The sequence below is a fragment of the Balaenoptera ricei genome, chromosome 7, assembly GCF_028023285.1.
Source record: "Balaenoptera ricei isolate mBalRic1 chromosome 7, mBalRic1.hap2, whole genome shotgun sequence".
NCBI lineage: Eukaryota > Metazoa > Chordata > Mammalia > Artiodactyla > Balaenopteridae > Balaenoptera > Balaenoptera ricei.
The window spans coordinates 49,488,826-49,504,757 of NC_082645.1; the positions used below are offsets into that span (position 1 = coordinate 49,488,826).

Below are 15,932 nucleotides of genomic sequence, written 5' to 3' on the forward strand. Positions count from 1 at the left end.
CTTCCCTTGGGGAGTATAAATTGAGGTGCCAACTCCAGGGAGTTTCTACTGAGTGCCAGTGTCACCAGGCTCTCTGATCCTTCCCTGTCGCCAGGAGGCGCTGCTTCACTCAGATGCACCCCTTGTTGGGCAGTGAGCAGAGAGACTGCTTTTCCTTTGCACCTTTAGGTGTCACAGGGAGTGAAATGGGAATAAAACAATTTTGGGTCCAAACAGAGGAGCCCTTGCTTGAAGACTGCAAGTGCTGATGGCTTGGGTAAACACTGCATCTGTTCAGGGATGCTCAATCTTGAACAAATTTCTCAGTTTCCACAGAATCAAATTTTTAATCAGGAATGCCAAAGCTTTTGGTGACACATGAGGTAACACCCCTGTTAAGTTCCCATTTCTCCCTAATCCTTTCAGTGAGTTTTTCCTGATTCTGCCTTCTGTTCTGGGTCTTCCCCTCTAACCAAACTCTATAGGGGTAAGACTCCTGCTGATTCCTACGTCTTTTGAGTTGGGTTTCCAGCTCCTGCAAAGCTCCACTGTCTGAGAAGGTGAAGAGTAAAGTTTAAACAACCTCCTGGGGACATGACCTCATAAGTTGGGACTGAAGGAGCTCAGGTTAATTAATAAACTACCGAACAGAAACAGTAATAAAGTCGCTATTTCAGGGTTGGGGGAGGGGCAGAAAAATATGAAAAAGGTCCTTTAATAATTTGCCATATTAAATTCAGAATATTTGGAAAATACCCAGGATAATATATAATGCTTGAATTTAATGTAAATGAGAGACTTAGGAGAAAAGAGAAACAGAAAATGGCATTTTATATTAGTTTTAAAAATCAATTTCCATTATTAAATAGAAGCCTGGGAAAAAATTGAAAATGGCATAGATCAGGATGTCTTTTTTTTCTTTTTCAAAAAAAAAAAGGTATTGCTACTCATAATTACAAGAAAAGGATGACAATATTTTAAATGAGTAAACTTTGGCCCATCGTGCTCACTTCATGGTGTGAAGAAAACAGCACTTGAATGATTTTTTCCCTTAATTTGTTCTAAATTACAGCAAAGTGCTCTGCAAGAAGCAAGTGCTTGTGTTAATTAACTCTGAGTAAAGAAGGTCACTGGTATACATAGTACTCATTTTGTGGCTTTAGTTATAGATTTTCTTTTGCAATTAGAATTCTTCATTAGGCTTTATAAACACATGCAGATTTTCACTTTTTTATCTAGCATTTTAGATTTAGGCACATTGTTATTTTTCTCTAAAAATCTTTAAAATTGCAACAGTACTAATGGAATTGACTTAAGAAATAAAACATATGGTTCAACATGTTTATAAGTACACCTAAAATATTAACCTTTTATATAAGCCTGAATATTATAGCTGAATTTTTAAAACTGCATACACTATTGTACTTCAAATTTTACAACATAAAAATGAACAAATCCGAGTTTTCAGTCATTTTATATTGAGTTGTAAACATCAGAGATAAGATTCTAAATGCTGTAAATTCTTGTAAGTAATCCAAGATACCAAAAGTTTCATCAGGCTTTAGAGAACCATGAACAGCTAAGTCAATGTCTCTAAAATAGATATAACTTTTAAGTGTTTATTTCTAATGTTCAATTATAAAAGCTTTAGGTTTTTTTTCAGTATAAGCCAATATTTTTATGCCTAAGAATTAAAAGAGAGCCGTAATGTGTGTTAATTATGTTGCTCATATAACACGTGATATAATATAGATTTTTAAACTGAAATTGTTTACGGAAGTAAATAATAATGCCATGGTATGATCAGCAATGCAGATTTACTCACCCTTTCCATTCCACTCCAGTAATAACTAGGAATAACTATAAACAAGTTGGCTTTAAATAGATTTAGCCCTAGTACAAAGGTAATAATGTATGCCATTCTTGTGATTGTCTTTTTTCTGAGGATTCAGAAGTTAAGTGTATGTAAATTAGGTACATCTTTTCTTCATTATTGGCCCAAAACTAAAAACTTTCTTTCTGACTCAAAAAGATATCAAAGAAATCTGTTTTATCTAAAATTTTCTACTATTTAATAGGCACTGCTCTCTCTGTCAAGCTTCTTTCTCTACCTGACAGAATTAATCAGTACCCTTTTTTTCTGATTCTTTTCATCTTGTTAATATTTGTATTGCATTATATTACACTTATTATTTACATATTCCTCTTCCTCTAAGACGTCATGAGCACAGAGATGGGGTTTTGTTCATACTGCCAGCTCCAGAACCTAGGGCCCTCTCTGGGCCACTGTAGACTCTCAATAAATGTTTACTGATCAGAATTGCTTATCAATACACTGAAGTGCTGCCCATGTATATAATAGTGCTTGTCAGACATGCCAAAGGATGTTAGACTTCCCATCTAGGTGTTTCTTCTTTAAATCAGGGATCAGCAAACTTCTCCTGTAAAGGGCAAGAGGTAAATACCATAGGATTGCAGGCCATTCAGTCTGTGTTGTAACCACTCAACTCTGCTGTTGTAGCCTGGAAGTGATCCTACACAATGAGTGAATGAATGAGGATGGCTGTGTTCCAATAACTTTACTTACAAAAACAGGCAGCAGGCTGGATTTAGCCCTGCCAATTGCTGCTCTTTATCGTTGTTTTGAGGGGTGGAGGAAGAGGGAATAAAGATTCCAACCATGTATAGTAATAATCACCACAAAGTTTCTTATAAATGTTGGCAATAAGAATTTTGATGGATGTAACATTTTGAAATATCTCCCAATGCTTGTTCCCGAAGAACAAAGAGGAAACTTAGCAAGTTTTGTTTTTTTCCCCTTCTGTACTTTGTCTACCATGAAGACTAAGCAATTAGGTTGTAGTGGATAAGCAGGAGTGAGAGCATTAGAAGTGCTGATAAGACACTAAGGAGGCGAAATAAAAGAAGAACATAGAGGCCAGAAAGCAAATAGAAGTAACCGTGGCAGACAGCAAGACGTATGTTTGTCCAAATCCTCCAGCGGGTGAGCTGTTATAGGCAGATTGAAGAAAAGTTGGGTTTTTCTTCCTTCTCATTTGGGACAGGAGAAAAGAATGTCATACAGCAGTAGTCCTCAAACATTTTTGCTTGCATACTTCCTAAAAGAATTTTGAAAAAAATGTATATCGCTTCCTACATTTCTAATTTGACATCTAAAATTTTTTATAATTAGGATGCAATTTTCATCAAATTATAATGACATTTAAAAGTAAACACATCATGTCACCCTTTCAATATATCCAGTGGAATCTAATATCATAGCAGATTTTTAACTTTTTATTTTGAAATAATTTTAGATTTACAGAAAATTTGCCAACACAGTACAGAGAATTCCTATACACCATTCACCCAACTTCCTCTAATGGTACATATGTAAACATAGTACAATCATTAAAGCTAAGAAATTAATACTGATACAGTACTACTAACTATAGATTTTAATTTCATATTTTTCCATAACGTGCATTTTCCATTCCAGGATCCAATCCAGGATTCTACTTTGCATTTAGTTGTCATGTCTCCTTATTCTCCTCCAATCTGTGACATTTCCTCAATCTTTCCTTATCTTTCATGACCTGGACACTTTTGAAGTCATCAATTATTTTGTGTAATGTTCGTCAATTCAGATTTGTCTGATATTTTTTATTGTTAAATTGGGATTATACATTATTTTGGGGTGGATACCAAAAAAGTCATGTGCCCTTCTCAGGGCATCATACTAGAGGATACATGATGCTGATGTGGCTTATTACTGCTTAAGTTAACCTTGATTACATGATTAAAGAGTTTTCTCCATTGTAAAGTTAGTACTTTCCGGTTGTAATTAATGACTATTTTGGAGGCAGTATTTTAAAGCTATGAAAATTTCCCATTTCTCCTTAAATGTTCATCCACGAATTTTAGCACCCACTGGTGGATCTTGCCTGTAACAATTATTACTGTTGTGTTTTCCTAATGGTGATTTTTCTCTCATTCCTTCTACATTTTTTAAAAAATTAATTAATTTATTTATTTTTGGCTGTGTTGGGTCTTCGTTTCTGTGCGAGGGCTTTCTCCAGCTGTGGCGAGCGGGGGCCACTCTTCATCGCGGTGCGCGAGACTCTCACCGTCGCAGCCTCTCCCGTTGCGGAGCACAGGCTCCAGACGCGCAGGCTCAGTAGTTGTGGCTCACGGGTTTAGTTGCTCCGCGGCATGTGGGATCTTCCCAGACCAGGGCTCGAACCCGTGTCCCCTGCATTGGCAGGCAGATTCTTAACCACTGCGCCACCAGGGAAGCCCCTCCTTCTGCATTTTTAATTGGGATTCTTCTGTAGAAAAGAACTGTTGCTCCTCTCCGATTTACTTATTCATTCATTCATTTATTTATTTACATTAATATGGATTCATAGATATTTATTCTATGCTTAAAATCCAATACTATTTTTATTTTGTTTCTCAAAGTGTTCCAAATTTGGCCATTGGGAACTCCTTCAGGTTAGTCCTATGTCCTTTGGACATGACCCCATCTTTTTGTAAGCATTTCCTTACTTTCTAGCATCACAAGATATTTCAGTTTCATCTTGTATTTTTCCTGCCCCAGACCTGGAATCAACCACTTCACCAAGGAGACCTATTTCTTTTGATTGGTGATACCATGATAATTTGAATTTGATCACAGTCTATTTAAAGATAGAAACACACAGAAACAAGCTCTTAGCAGTCAGAGATTCTTGTTTCTTTTTCTGTTTAGTCTTGTTTTTCCATTCTAATCTCCACACGGAATTTTATCCTAATATCTTTATTCTTGAAACTATTTTTTTCATTTCCTTGCCATATTTGCCTGTAGTAAAATATGTATATAAGTTAAAATTATTTTTAAAAATTTCCCTGTGAACGTAGGCAGTGTTATACATTTTCTTCTGTATTGAGTTGCCATTTCAATTACTATCAGCACACAGTTGATCAGACCAACATGAATATATTACAATGGTTAATAAATAATCAGTATATATAAAACTAAAATGTTATAGGTAATGCATCTCTTAATGAAATGGATGTATCATAGAAAAATTAATTAATATTAATTAAAAATTGCTAGAATGAGCCAGGATTCAGCATGAATTCCATTCCCCCACTCCCTTTCTTTTGTAGCTATATGTGCTGAGAAAATGTGGCAGAGATTGCTGGGGCTCACTGTAGTCCATTATCCTCTCCTTCCTGAGCACACCGGGAGACCTCCCAGACTTCCTTGCAGTTAGGATGGACCCTGTGACTAACTCTGGCCAATGACATGTGAGTGGAAGTGCCATGTTTTGTTTCTAGACCCAGAAACTTGAGTTCTCTACTCCTTTTTAAAGTGACTATCAATTTTGCCTGTTACTCTTTCACTTACGGGCACCTTGCTTTACCTGGCATACAAAGTAAGGTTTGGAAAAATAAAACATTGTTAATTTTATCATACTTTTGTTGATACTACTTTTCTATTAAAATGTCTTTATATTAATACATGTTTTAATCAGAACACTGGAGTTGCACATATAGTTCATCCAGTTTAATGAAAATGTTCATCATAAAACTTAATTGGTAAAGCCAATCTTCATTGTCAAAGAAATCATCCAAATAAGACAATGTTCAAAAAAGTCTGATTTCATTTTTCAATTCAAATAAGCATGATAATACTCATCCCCAAAGCTCAGTTAAAAATCTAAGATAAATAAAGCACGAAGTCTTGCCATGAGCTCTTAGCCCACATAAAGTAACACATCAGGGTCTTATCAATAGTTGCACTGTTTTTACTTTGCTTTCCCTAGATTTTCTCTCCAGAAATAGTCTTTCATAATAGACAGGGGCTGGATGAGATAAAGTTTCAAAGGAAGGCAGTTATCTTTCCTGCTGTTTATATATATATATATACACACACAATGCATATTAATTTAGACTATCCTAACATGGGGCAAAATAACCTTTTTCTAATTCACCACTTCATCCTTAACAGAAAAATGTATGAAAACAGAGGAAGACATGAGAATTTACATGTGTTTATAAATTCCTTTGTTAAAAGAAGTTTCACTGACATTATTATTTTGAAATTTTGTCTTTGTCTGGTGCCATGGAGGATTTTACCAAGAGAAGGCATCATCATAATATTTGGAGTAAAAGACATGTCTTTTTTTTTTTTTGAGGTAGAAAAGGACATTTCTACCAAAAGAGGTGGGAAAGAAGAACCAGCATGACACCTTGATCTCAGGCAAGTCAATTCTAAGAAAGAATATATATAAAGGTTAATGAGTCTGGAAACTGAGCTCCTTAAAAATATCCATGCCCCTGTATCCCTTGGAAGTCTTTATGTATCCACAGGGTGCATATTATCAATTTAAAGACTGCTAACTTAGAGAATGTATTTCAATAGCCCATGGAAGCTACATAATTAATCGAAGATAGATCTCTAACTTCTTCTGTCAGGCAGAGGTAGGGGACCCACTGAGGAAACCAAGGCCTTAGGAGATGGAGGACCTACTATTTAGGAGGAGCCTGGACCCATGAATAACTGAATAGAGCAAAGTCTTCCTGCAAGCCCATGTTGGTGTGGATGAAAAATAAACCTTTGCTGTGTTAAGCCAATGAGATTTTGGGATTGTTTGGTCCCATATTAAGCCTCCCCTGACCAAGGGAGTAACTGATAGTGCTGCAGAGGTGACATGGCCTTATTGCCAAGAACTGTAATGTCCAGGTAGGGAATTGAATGGGAGTCACAGCCAGGGATAAGGCAATGCCAGGGAAAGCCAGGATGGGGCCAGTCCAAAGAGACTAGACTACAGGTTACACCAGATACAGACTTCATAGAGACGCCAGTAGAATTCCCAGGTGTGGGCCAGACAACTACCATCAGTGGACACCAGATAACACAGCCACAGTCAGTTATCACCTACTCCCCCCCGTACCACAAGGACACAACAAGTTCTCATACATCCAACCACCATTTTGAGGAGGGAATGGAAACTCCGGAAGACTGAATGTTTATCTAATGAGACCATGTAATGCACCCTTGATGGGGAGTGGAACTTTCAATAGAAGAAACATTTAATCTGAAAGAAGACTGTTGGAATTGGAAGAGCCCAATATAACTTCAATTGGAAAAATCCAAGAGTTTCTATTACTCAGAGTTATAGAAAATAATTGACTGTTTTTGGAGGGGGCACATTAATTATGTGTGAATGAGTTTGTGACCCTGCTACTTTTTTCTTTTCATGTATAGCATGAAATCTAGCTCAGATTAAAAACTGTTGTGGAAGAAAGTTTTTAAAAGTGAACGTATATGAATAAAACAGAGTATTTCAGTAATTCCTATTTCTGAAATTTCAGTAATGGGAAGCAGCGCATGATCTGTGCATTAGGATGTGGTTCAATACTAAATGTCAAAGTACAGAGCACTGACAAGCAGTACAGTTTTTTTCCCTGCAAAACCACTTTACTAATGACATACTTTGTCAAATTTTTATGTGCGACTGACTATTCAACTTCAATATACCTTGACTGGAAGGATAATTGATTAGCAGTTTTTACCAAGTCCACTAAAAAGAACAGAACTTTAATTTCACTTGACAGATGATTAAATTGAGCTTTTATAACATCTGGTTAGTCCAAGCCAATTTTTCTTTTGAGTCATAAATATACAACTGTCACATAATGTAATATCTTAGAAAAAAATAAAGTCCCCAAACAAACAAAATTGTGGAAGTAGATTGTCTCAGTGTGTAAACTGCACAGCAGTAGCAAAGAGCTGCTTTTGGAAGCTGTATTAACTGTTTCAGGCCGCAAGGACTTCATTCTTAGGACACGTTCTTCAAATTGTGTTTCTAATGATGATAGTTTTCCACTTAGAAACTTATTCATACTTTCTCCCAAGCTCCATCTTGTGACTACTTGCCACCAGTTTTGAGGCAGCTGGTTGTAATAACTAAAATTCACACTCTACGGAGACTCCCCCAGTTTCTCTCTATCACAGGACCTTACTTAATTTTCATGACCACCTGATATTTTCTTCTTATGCATTTCTTTACTGGTTTACTGTTGGTTTTCCTTCATTCGAAAATAAGTGCTCGCCACAATACCTCCAATTTCTAGAATGGCTCTTGGTTCTTAACAGGAACTCAATAAACATTTACACAATGAGTAAACTTTTGAACATTGATTATGAAGTCTTTTTTCTTTATAAGAAATTAATGAAGGAAGATCAAATCTGTGAGTTTTAATTTATGGATAGTACCATACTTTTAATCATTTTTTACTGACTGCATGAACTAGCCCAATGCAAATGGAGTTGGTTCCCCCAAACCCTAGTTTACTCAATAGAACTCCCCAAATAAACTCCTTTATAGAGCAAATGTATCTAGATTACTACTGGAGAGTAATTTATTTAGTACTTGTCTTGTTCTACTGAAACTGTAATTCACATCTTTCATTTTTCCCCTTTAAATTCAAGTTACATTTTATATCTTTTGGTTGTTAGGAGTGGTATACATTTTATACCTTTAGTCTTTGATAAAGCTCGTGAATTTTAACAGTATTAGGATGACAATAAGTTCCTCTGAGCTTATCTGTAAGATCTTTTTAACTATCCAACTTTATCATCATTTAGTAATTGATGATTATAGGCCACATTGCATGGTTGCTTATGAAATTGTGCTGCTAACCAAGATTTTTACTATTTAAAGAAAGGTTATTTTTCTTCTCCTTTAGTTTGAGAAGTCAGAACTAATGAAATGAATGTCACCCTAAATACTAGTATAGAGCCCAGAACCTGTGAGTTTTAAGCTTAGAAATTAGTGTTTTCCAAACCCTGCTGTTAATCTGATCAAACTAAAAAACAAACAAGAAACCTCTCAAAAGCCTTTTCTTTTTTCCTCTCTTATACAAGTGTAGGAGTTTAAAATTTGTCTTGCTTTTCTCTGTCTCTCTCTTTTAATGGAATGAGTATTGGTAAACGTCTGAATAGATATCAGATTAGTTTTAAAATTCCCAAAAATTTTTAGTAGAAGCATATTAATGCAAAAACTATTACTCACATTGGTTTGAGAGTTTTCATTTGGGAGTTTCTTTTAATAGTTTTTGTTTTCTGAAGAATAGCCATTGTAAAATCTCCCCTTTTAAAGAATAGATCACAGTTCGAGGAAATGAATAAATGAACACCTATCTGATTTGGTTACAATTCAAAACCAGTAATCATTTTAAGAATAATTAAAATGGTGACACGATTCACATTAGAGCGGCATCTGGTCTGTAAAGGAAAGTACTCTTCTTTACTCATTCTCATGGCCGTGGCATCCTTTCACTTCATTATTATTGGTCATTCTTCTCAAGATCAGAAATGAGAATATCTTCTTCTAAATGTACTGTACTAAAGTTGGTTGCAGGATAGTAAGGATTTCCAAACTGTGCAAGTCTTCTGAAGATACCACTATTGTGCTTGTATATGCAGAAGGAAAGTGTGGAAATTGCCAGAATTACTGTCAGTGTCACTGCTACTGCAAGGGGTATAATGCTGTGACTTGGTCCTGAAAGAAGATGAAAAAAAGAAAACGTCAATGACAAGTAGTAAGATAGATACTGTCACATAGTTACTTTCTATTTTATTATTTCTATGAAAAATCAAAACTTTCTCTAATGTTGAAACCTACATTTTCCTGGATCCTCCTTTACTGTGTGAATATCTAAAATCAAATACAAAAAATACTGAGATGAAAATTTCCTTTTGATCAGCAAAGTCATGTCATTGCTTATAGCAGGGCTCAGCAAATAATGGTCCATGGATCAAATCTGGGCACCTGTTTCTACAAATGATGTTTTATTAGAACTCAGCCACACTAATAATGTTTCTATTGTCTATGGCTGCTTTTGTGCTACAAAGGCAGTGTGACAGAAACCATATGGCTCCTACAGCCTGAAATATTTACTATTTGGTCCTTTAAAGAAAAGTTTGCTGACCCCTGATTTATAATAATCATTATTAGTGCTCACAAACACATACACTGCTTTTTTTTTAAGCTGAAGAATCCCCATCCAGTTTCAGCACTGTGCTGCATTCAAAATATGAGTAAAATATAGTCCCTGCCTGCAAGGAACTCAGTTTTGTTGGGATCTGATGTGGAGTTGGTCCAGCAACGGTAACCTCCCTGGCTTTTTGCAAAGATTAAAAAAATCAGCACCTTCTCACCTTTTAAATCTCAAGAATCTTGGGAAATGAATAATAGCTCCCCCATTCAAAAAGTTAGAGGGTTCCTGTTTGAGGATTTTCTACTGTAAGAATGTATCTTTTCCAAGTAGACTCTATATCAAAGTTTGAACTCTGCTATTTTTGATTTAAGCAAAGATCCAGAGAAATATGTAGGGAATGACCCAGAGGCAGAGCAGTAAAGGATTTGTGAGTGGAGGAAGTGCCTTAGTGCACTACTTATGCCCATTCACTCTTAAAAGAAATGTCAACATTACCAATGGCAAAAATACACTTTAAAAAAAAAAAACCTCGATTTTGCAATTTTAAAATAATATTGTATAATTTTGCATAATATTATTGAAAACATGTAGTATTGTGTATGTGTAAAGATACATTTTAAAGAAAGACTGTTGAACGAGTATTCATTCTCAGGATGGAGGCAGCGGGCAGGTATAGAAGGGGCATATGGAATCAGAAAATGTGGCGTGTAGTTCTCCATGTAGCCTCAGTTTGGACAAGGACTTTTCTCATTGTAACATGGGAATACTGTATCTGCTTCACTGCCTTGGAAAGTTGCTGTGTAGGATAAAAGAGGTGTCCTATGTAGTACAGGAAGCTTTAAAGTCCTGAACAGACATGAGGTGTTTCTGATTTGTTCTTGATAGTTGAATGCTAGTGGTTGCTTGGGCACACTAATAGGTTAGTCATGGTTTCCAAACAGAGTTGATATCCATACTTTCGGAGCTTCAAAGTTTGGTTCCCACACCTACCAGTTTTTGCTCTTTAATTCCCAATATCTAATCAGTCACCAAAGCCTGATGATTCTCTTTTCCCATGTCCGCCTTCCCTTTTTTGTTCCCAGTTCTATCACTCAAATTACGACCGTCTCCCTTTACATCAGATGGGTGTGACTCCACTGTTGGTGTCTCTAGAGCATGTAGGGGTTCCCTGTGTCCTTCACCATGGAGTTCAGCTCTTTAGCCCAGCACTTTCTGTGGATGGATCCTACAGTAATACGGTTTTATTCCCAACACCACCTAACGTGGTCCAGTCTAAGCTCATCCTCAGTTTCTGCCTTTAGTCATTCTGGACCTTTTATCCAATATTCCTTCCCTCCTCTATTCTCATTATCTTTTGCGATTCCAAAGACTCATCCCCTCTATGAAGTTTTCTTCAGGAGCCCAGGCCATATCAATCCCTCCTTCTTTATTAATACCTGCATCTAGAAACTGTTGTGATTACTATAAACACCTTCCCACTGTTAATGATCCTTGTTAACGCCTTCTCTTAGAAAGCTCTATTATTTGCAACTGACTAGAATTTTCTGGCTTATATTTCTAAAATTATTTATAATCACCACAAACTAAGTATATAGCTCAAGATGAAGTTATATGATTTTTATAATATATTATGGCTTGCAATAGAGAATCACATCTACTTATCCACAACAAGGATACCTAGACCTGAATTATATTTCCTGGGACCAAAGATGGAGCTTAAAATTCTGAGTAGCAGCTGCCAGAATGAGGGCTGCTGGTTTACATTCCCAGCTCTATTTGCTTGAGGTAAACTTCTTTTTTTGCCCATTAAGTTAACAGCTAGGGTGACACAAGAAAGTCGTAGTCTTTGATTTGATTTATAATTATTTGTTTTCTTCATATCAGAGGAAGGAGCTGAAATGTTCTCCGACTTGTTTGATGTAAAACAAGACGATAATGTTAGAATCTACCTGAATACTATCTGAATACTTAGATTTTAAAAGCTTTAAGTGCTAAAGAGGTGGGTCAACTTTAGTCAAGGTAGAAGCAAAATGAAGATTTACCTTCTAACTTTACCCACCTGCTTCCATTTTACATATAAATCCTTTTTTGTCTTGACATGACGATAACTGCCACACTCCTTCAGGAATCCTCAGGGCAACACACAGATGGGGTTTGACGTGGTCCATCTCTGGCTTCCTAATACCCCAGTTTGACTGGTCTGCGGGAGTTCCATCAAACCACTTTATGGTTTCATCTGTGGAAAAAATGCTAACATGAATTATGTGCATGGTTATCAAACATACTAAGTCTGGAATGAACCTTAAAAAGCAGCCCCTAAATTTAATGAGACTCTCTCCTTATCTGATGCATTCAACTCAGTAGGTAAAATCATGAACTCAACATCAAAATGTAGGTATAAGTAAAATTGCCTGGTGAACAACTCTCTTTATTTTAGGTATATTGTTCTAATTTAGTTCATTCAAGATATCATGTTTCTTAATGTACAGTTTGAATTTGAAATAGTCCCTATCATTACAAACAATTTAAAGAAATCATTTAAAGTCTTAACAGCTATATCATTACAAAGTAGATCACTTTCTAAAAGAATTTTACAGTCAGCTTCTTTTTTTTGTAAAGTACCCCTTAAAATTTATTAGATTTATAGATAGAATAATAAAATTGTAGGTTGAACTTAAAAGCTTAAAGAAAAAATAACTTCATTACTTCAGTATATTGAATATCTTAGAAATCAAGTAGTTGCAAACAGTCCTTTATGAGCACAGAGTACAGTGAGCTTCTTTAAAAAGCAAGCCAGTGGTATACCAAGGGGTGGGGGCAGTGGTAGAATCCATCCATGTGTAGGTGATAAGGGAGTGCCTTGTCTGAAAAGGATTTAAAACAAACAATAAAACTAAGCATAAGTCAGTCAGCTTTTTATTATCACCCTGTGCTAGAAATTTTAAGCAATGTCGGTGATTGAAATACTCTTCCTTGCCAGCATGGACCCATCCTCCACCTTGGTACACCACTGTAACAAGTTCTCTATACCAGTTAAAGTAATTTTCTTTACAAGTACTTTGAACAACCATCAGTTACATAAAGAAAAGAATAGCATGCTCTCATCTGATTACAAACTCTGGTTTTTATGAGTAGCAAATAACAATTCTACTAGCACTATTTAACACTGAAACATTTCCATAACTCTACTGTGCTCTCATAACATTTAGAAACCTGGGGTATTTTCAAGTAAATATGGTTTGGTGTCTATGACTAAGTCTGTGAACACAAAGTTCCAGCCAAGCATCTTCATAATGCAAGATTAAGTATAAGATAAACTTGTTTGTTTTCATTTTTGGTTTTCTGGGATTATTTCAAAGGGCAAGAGGGTATAAAAAGGGGTTAGCAATGATGTCTTTGGAAGAAATGGCTTTAGGATTTATGATATTTTTTTAAACAGGAAGGTATCCAAGGGAAGTTTTCTGGTTTGCAGATGCCATTTCCATCAACCTTGACCACTGTGTATTTATTTATGCCCTCTCTCTACCCAGTCACTTACTGTCACCATCAAACTGAGCATTCAGCCAAACCATCTGGACAGAAGAACTGAAAGCTAAAAGCTGGTCTAGGAGAAATGAATTTTCAGCTTCATCTTTGATTGTTAAAAGATTAGATCCTATAAAAGAGACAAACAGCAAATGAATACCTATTTGTGTTTACATGTAAATACAATTAAAATAATTTCTTCTGTACCATAATTCATAATGCTCAGGCTTTGATGCATGTAAATCAATGAAGTTAGAACACTCCTTCACACACCATACACAAAAATAAGCTCAAAATGGTTTAAAGATTTAATATAAGACATGACACCATAAAACTCCCAGAAGAGAATGTAGGCAAAATATTCTCTGACATAAATCATAGCAATGTCTTCTTAGGTCAGTCTCCCAAAGCAAAAGAGACAAAAGCAAAAATAAACAAATGAGACCTATTTAAACTTATAAATTTTGCATAAACAAAACGAAAAGACAACCTATGGAATGGGAGAAAATATTTGGAAACAGCGCGACCAGCAAGGGCTTGGTTTTCAAAATATACAAACAGCTCATATAGCTCAATATCCAAAAAAACACAACCCAATAAAAAAATAGATGGAAGACCTAATTAGACATTTCTCCAAAGAAGACATACAGATGACCAACAGGCACATGAAAAGATGCTCAACATTGCTAATTATTAGAGAAATGCAAATCAAAACTATACTGAGATATCATCTCAATAATATTGAGATGCTATCCAGTCAGAATTGCCATCATCAAAAAGTCTAAAAATAGTAAATGCTGGAGAGGGTGTGGAGAAAAGGGAACCCTCCTACACTGTTGGTGGGAATGTGAGTTGGTGCAGCCACTATGGAGAACAGTATGGAGGTTCCTTAAAAAATGAAAAATAGAGTTACCATATGATCCTGCAATTCCATTCCTGGACATATATCCAGAAAAGATGAAAACTCTTAATTTGAAAAGATACAGGCACCCCAACGTTCATAGCAGCACTATTTACAATAGCCAAGACATGGAAGCAACCTAAAGTGTCCATCGACAGATGAATGGATAAAGAAGATATGGTATATATACACAATAGAATATTGGCCATAAAGAAGAATGAAATAATGCCATTTTCAGCAACATGGATGGACCTAGAGATTATCATACTAAATGAAGTAAGGCAGACAGAGAAAGACAAATATCATATGATATCACTTATATGTGGAATCTAAAAAAATGAAATAAATGAACTTATTTACAAAGCAGAAACAGATTCACAGACATAGAAAACATACTTATGGTTACCAAGGGGAAAGTTGGGGGAGGTATAAGATAGGAGCTTGGGATTAACAGATACATACTACTATGTATAAAATAGATAAACAACAAGGTCCTTCTGTGTTGCGCAGGGAACTATATTCAATATCTTATAATAACCTATAATGGAAAAGAATCTGAAAAAGAATATATATCTATATTTCTAACTATCTATCTATCCATATCTGAATCAATTTGCTGTACACCAGAAACTAACACATTGTAAATCAACTATACTTCAATAAAAAATTTAAAAGCTCAGGCTTTGAAAAGTGAAAGTTTCTATTGTTAGTAAGTAATTTTTGATTAGAATTTTAAAAGTAGTATGACATTTATTAAAAGATACAAGCTTGTACTTAAAGAATAGAATATTAATTTTCAGGAACATTAAAGATTCATAATTCAAATTCATTCAAAGGGAACACTTTTTTGGGAAAGTGCAGTATCCTGAGACATCGTCTTGGGTTTTTAATTGTATACCGAACATTGAACATATTAGCCATCCCCCAAACAAGCAAATTCAATAATATTTACTTTTGCAATTGTTTTTGTTGCTTCTGAAATCACTAAATAATCAGACAAATGAAGAAAACTACATTGTTTACTGAAATGTCAAGAAGGAACACATTGAAAGCATTTTACCACAACAAAAGAATTACCTTCCTTTTTGCAAAATTCATGAGCAGCCTCAAAATTCGTACTGTCTAAGACTGTAGAAAAACTGTAGCAGTTACTTTTGAATTTTATCCAGGGAATAGATGTTTCTGAGCACAACTCTGGGTATCCAAATGGTCTTGTTTCTATGAACAAAATCAGTTATAATTTCAGGGTGGTGACTGGGTTCACTTATTGAGATAAACATTGCATTACATTATATGAAAGACCACGATAAATATATGTAATGAGATTTTCATGATAATACTCTGAAAGAGTGGGTTTAATGTAAATGATTACAAAACTGGAATGGCTTATAGCATGTCTGGCAGAAATAATCTTTACCTACACATAACAGGGTATATTAATGCATAGCTTCATAGGCTTAGTTTGGGTGTTATCTTTAATATTTACAATTAGTGTCCTAAAGATTGGAAAAACTGGGGGATGTGATTCAGAGAA

At 35.4% G+C, this 15,932-nt stretch overlaps 1 protein-coding gene across 1 annotated transcript in view; it reads right to left on the reverse strand.

Moving 5' to 3' along the window:
- Nucleotides 1–7,600: 7,600 nt before the first annotated feature.
- The window catches only part of PLA2R1 (phospholipase A2 receptor 1), a 114,184-nt gene continuing 105,852 nt past the window's right edge, over nt 7,601–15,932 (reverse strand). Inside the window, exons 26-29 of the mRNA XM_059927961.1 lie at nt 15,476–15,616; nt 13,511–13,627; nt 12,032–12,208; nt 7,601–9,533 (exon numbers count right to left, since the gene is read on the reverse strand). Coding sequence (XP_059783944.1) covers nt 9,319–9,533; nt 12,032–12,208; nt 13,511–13,627; nt 15,476–15,616 — 650 coding nt within the window. The 3' untranslated portion in view covers nt 7,601–9,318. The remainder of the gene's footprint in view (nt 9,534–12,031; nt 12,209–13,510; nt 13,628–15,475; nt 15,617–15,932) is intronic.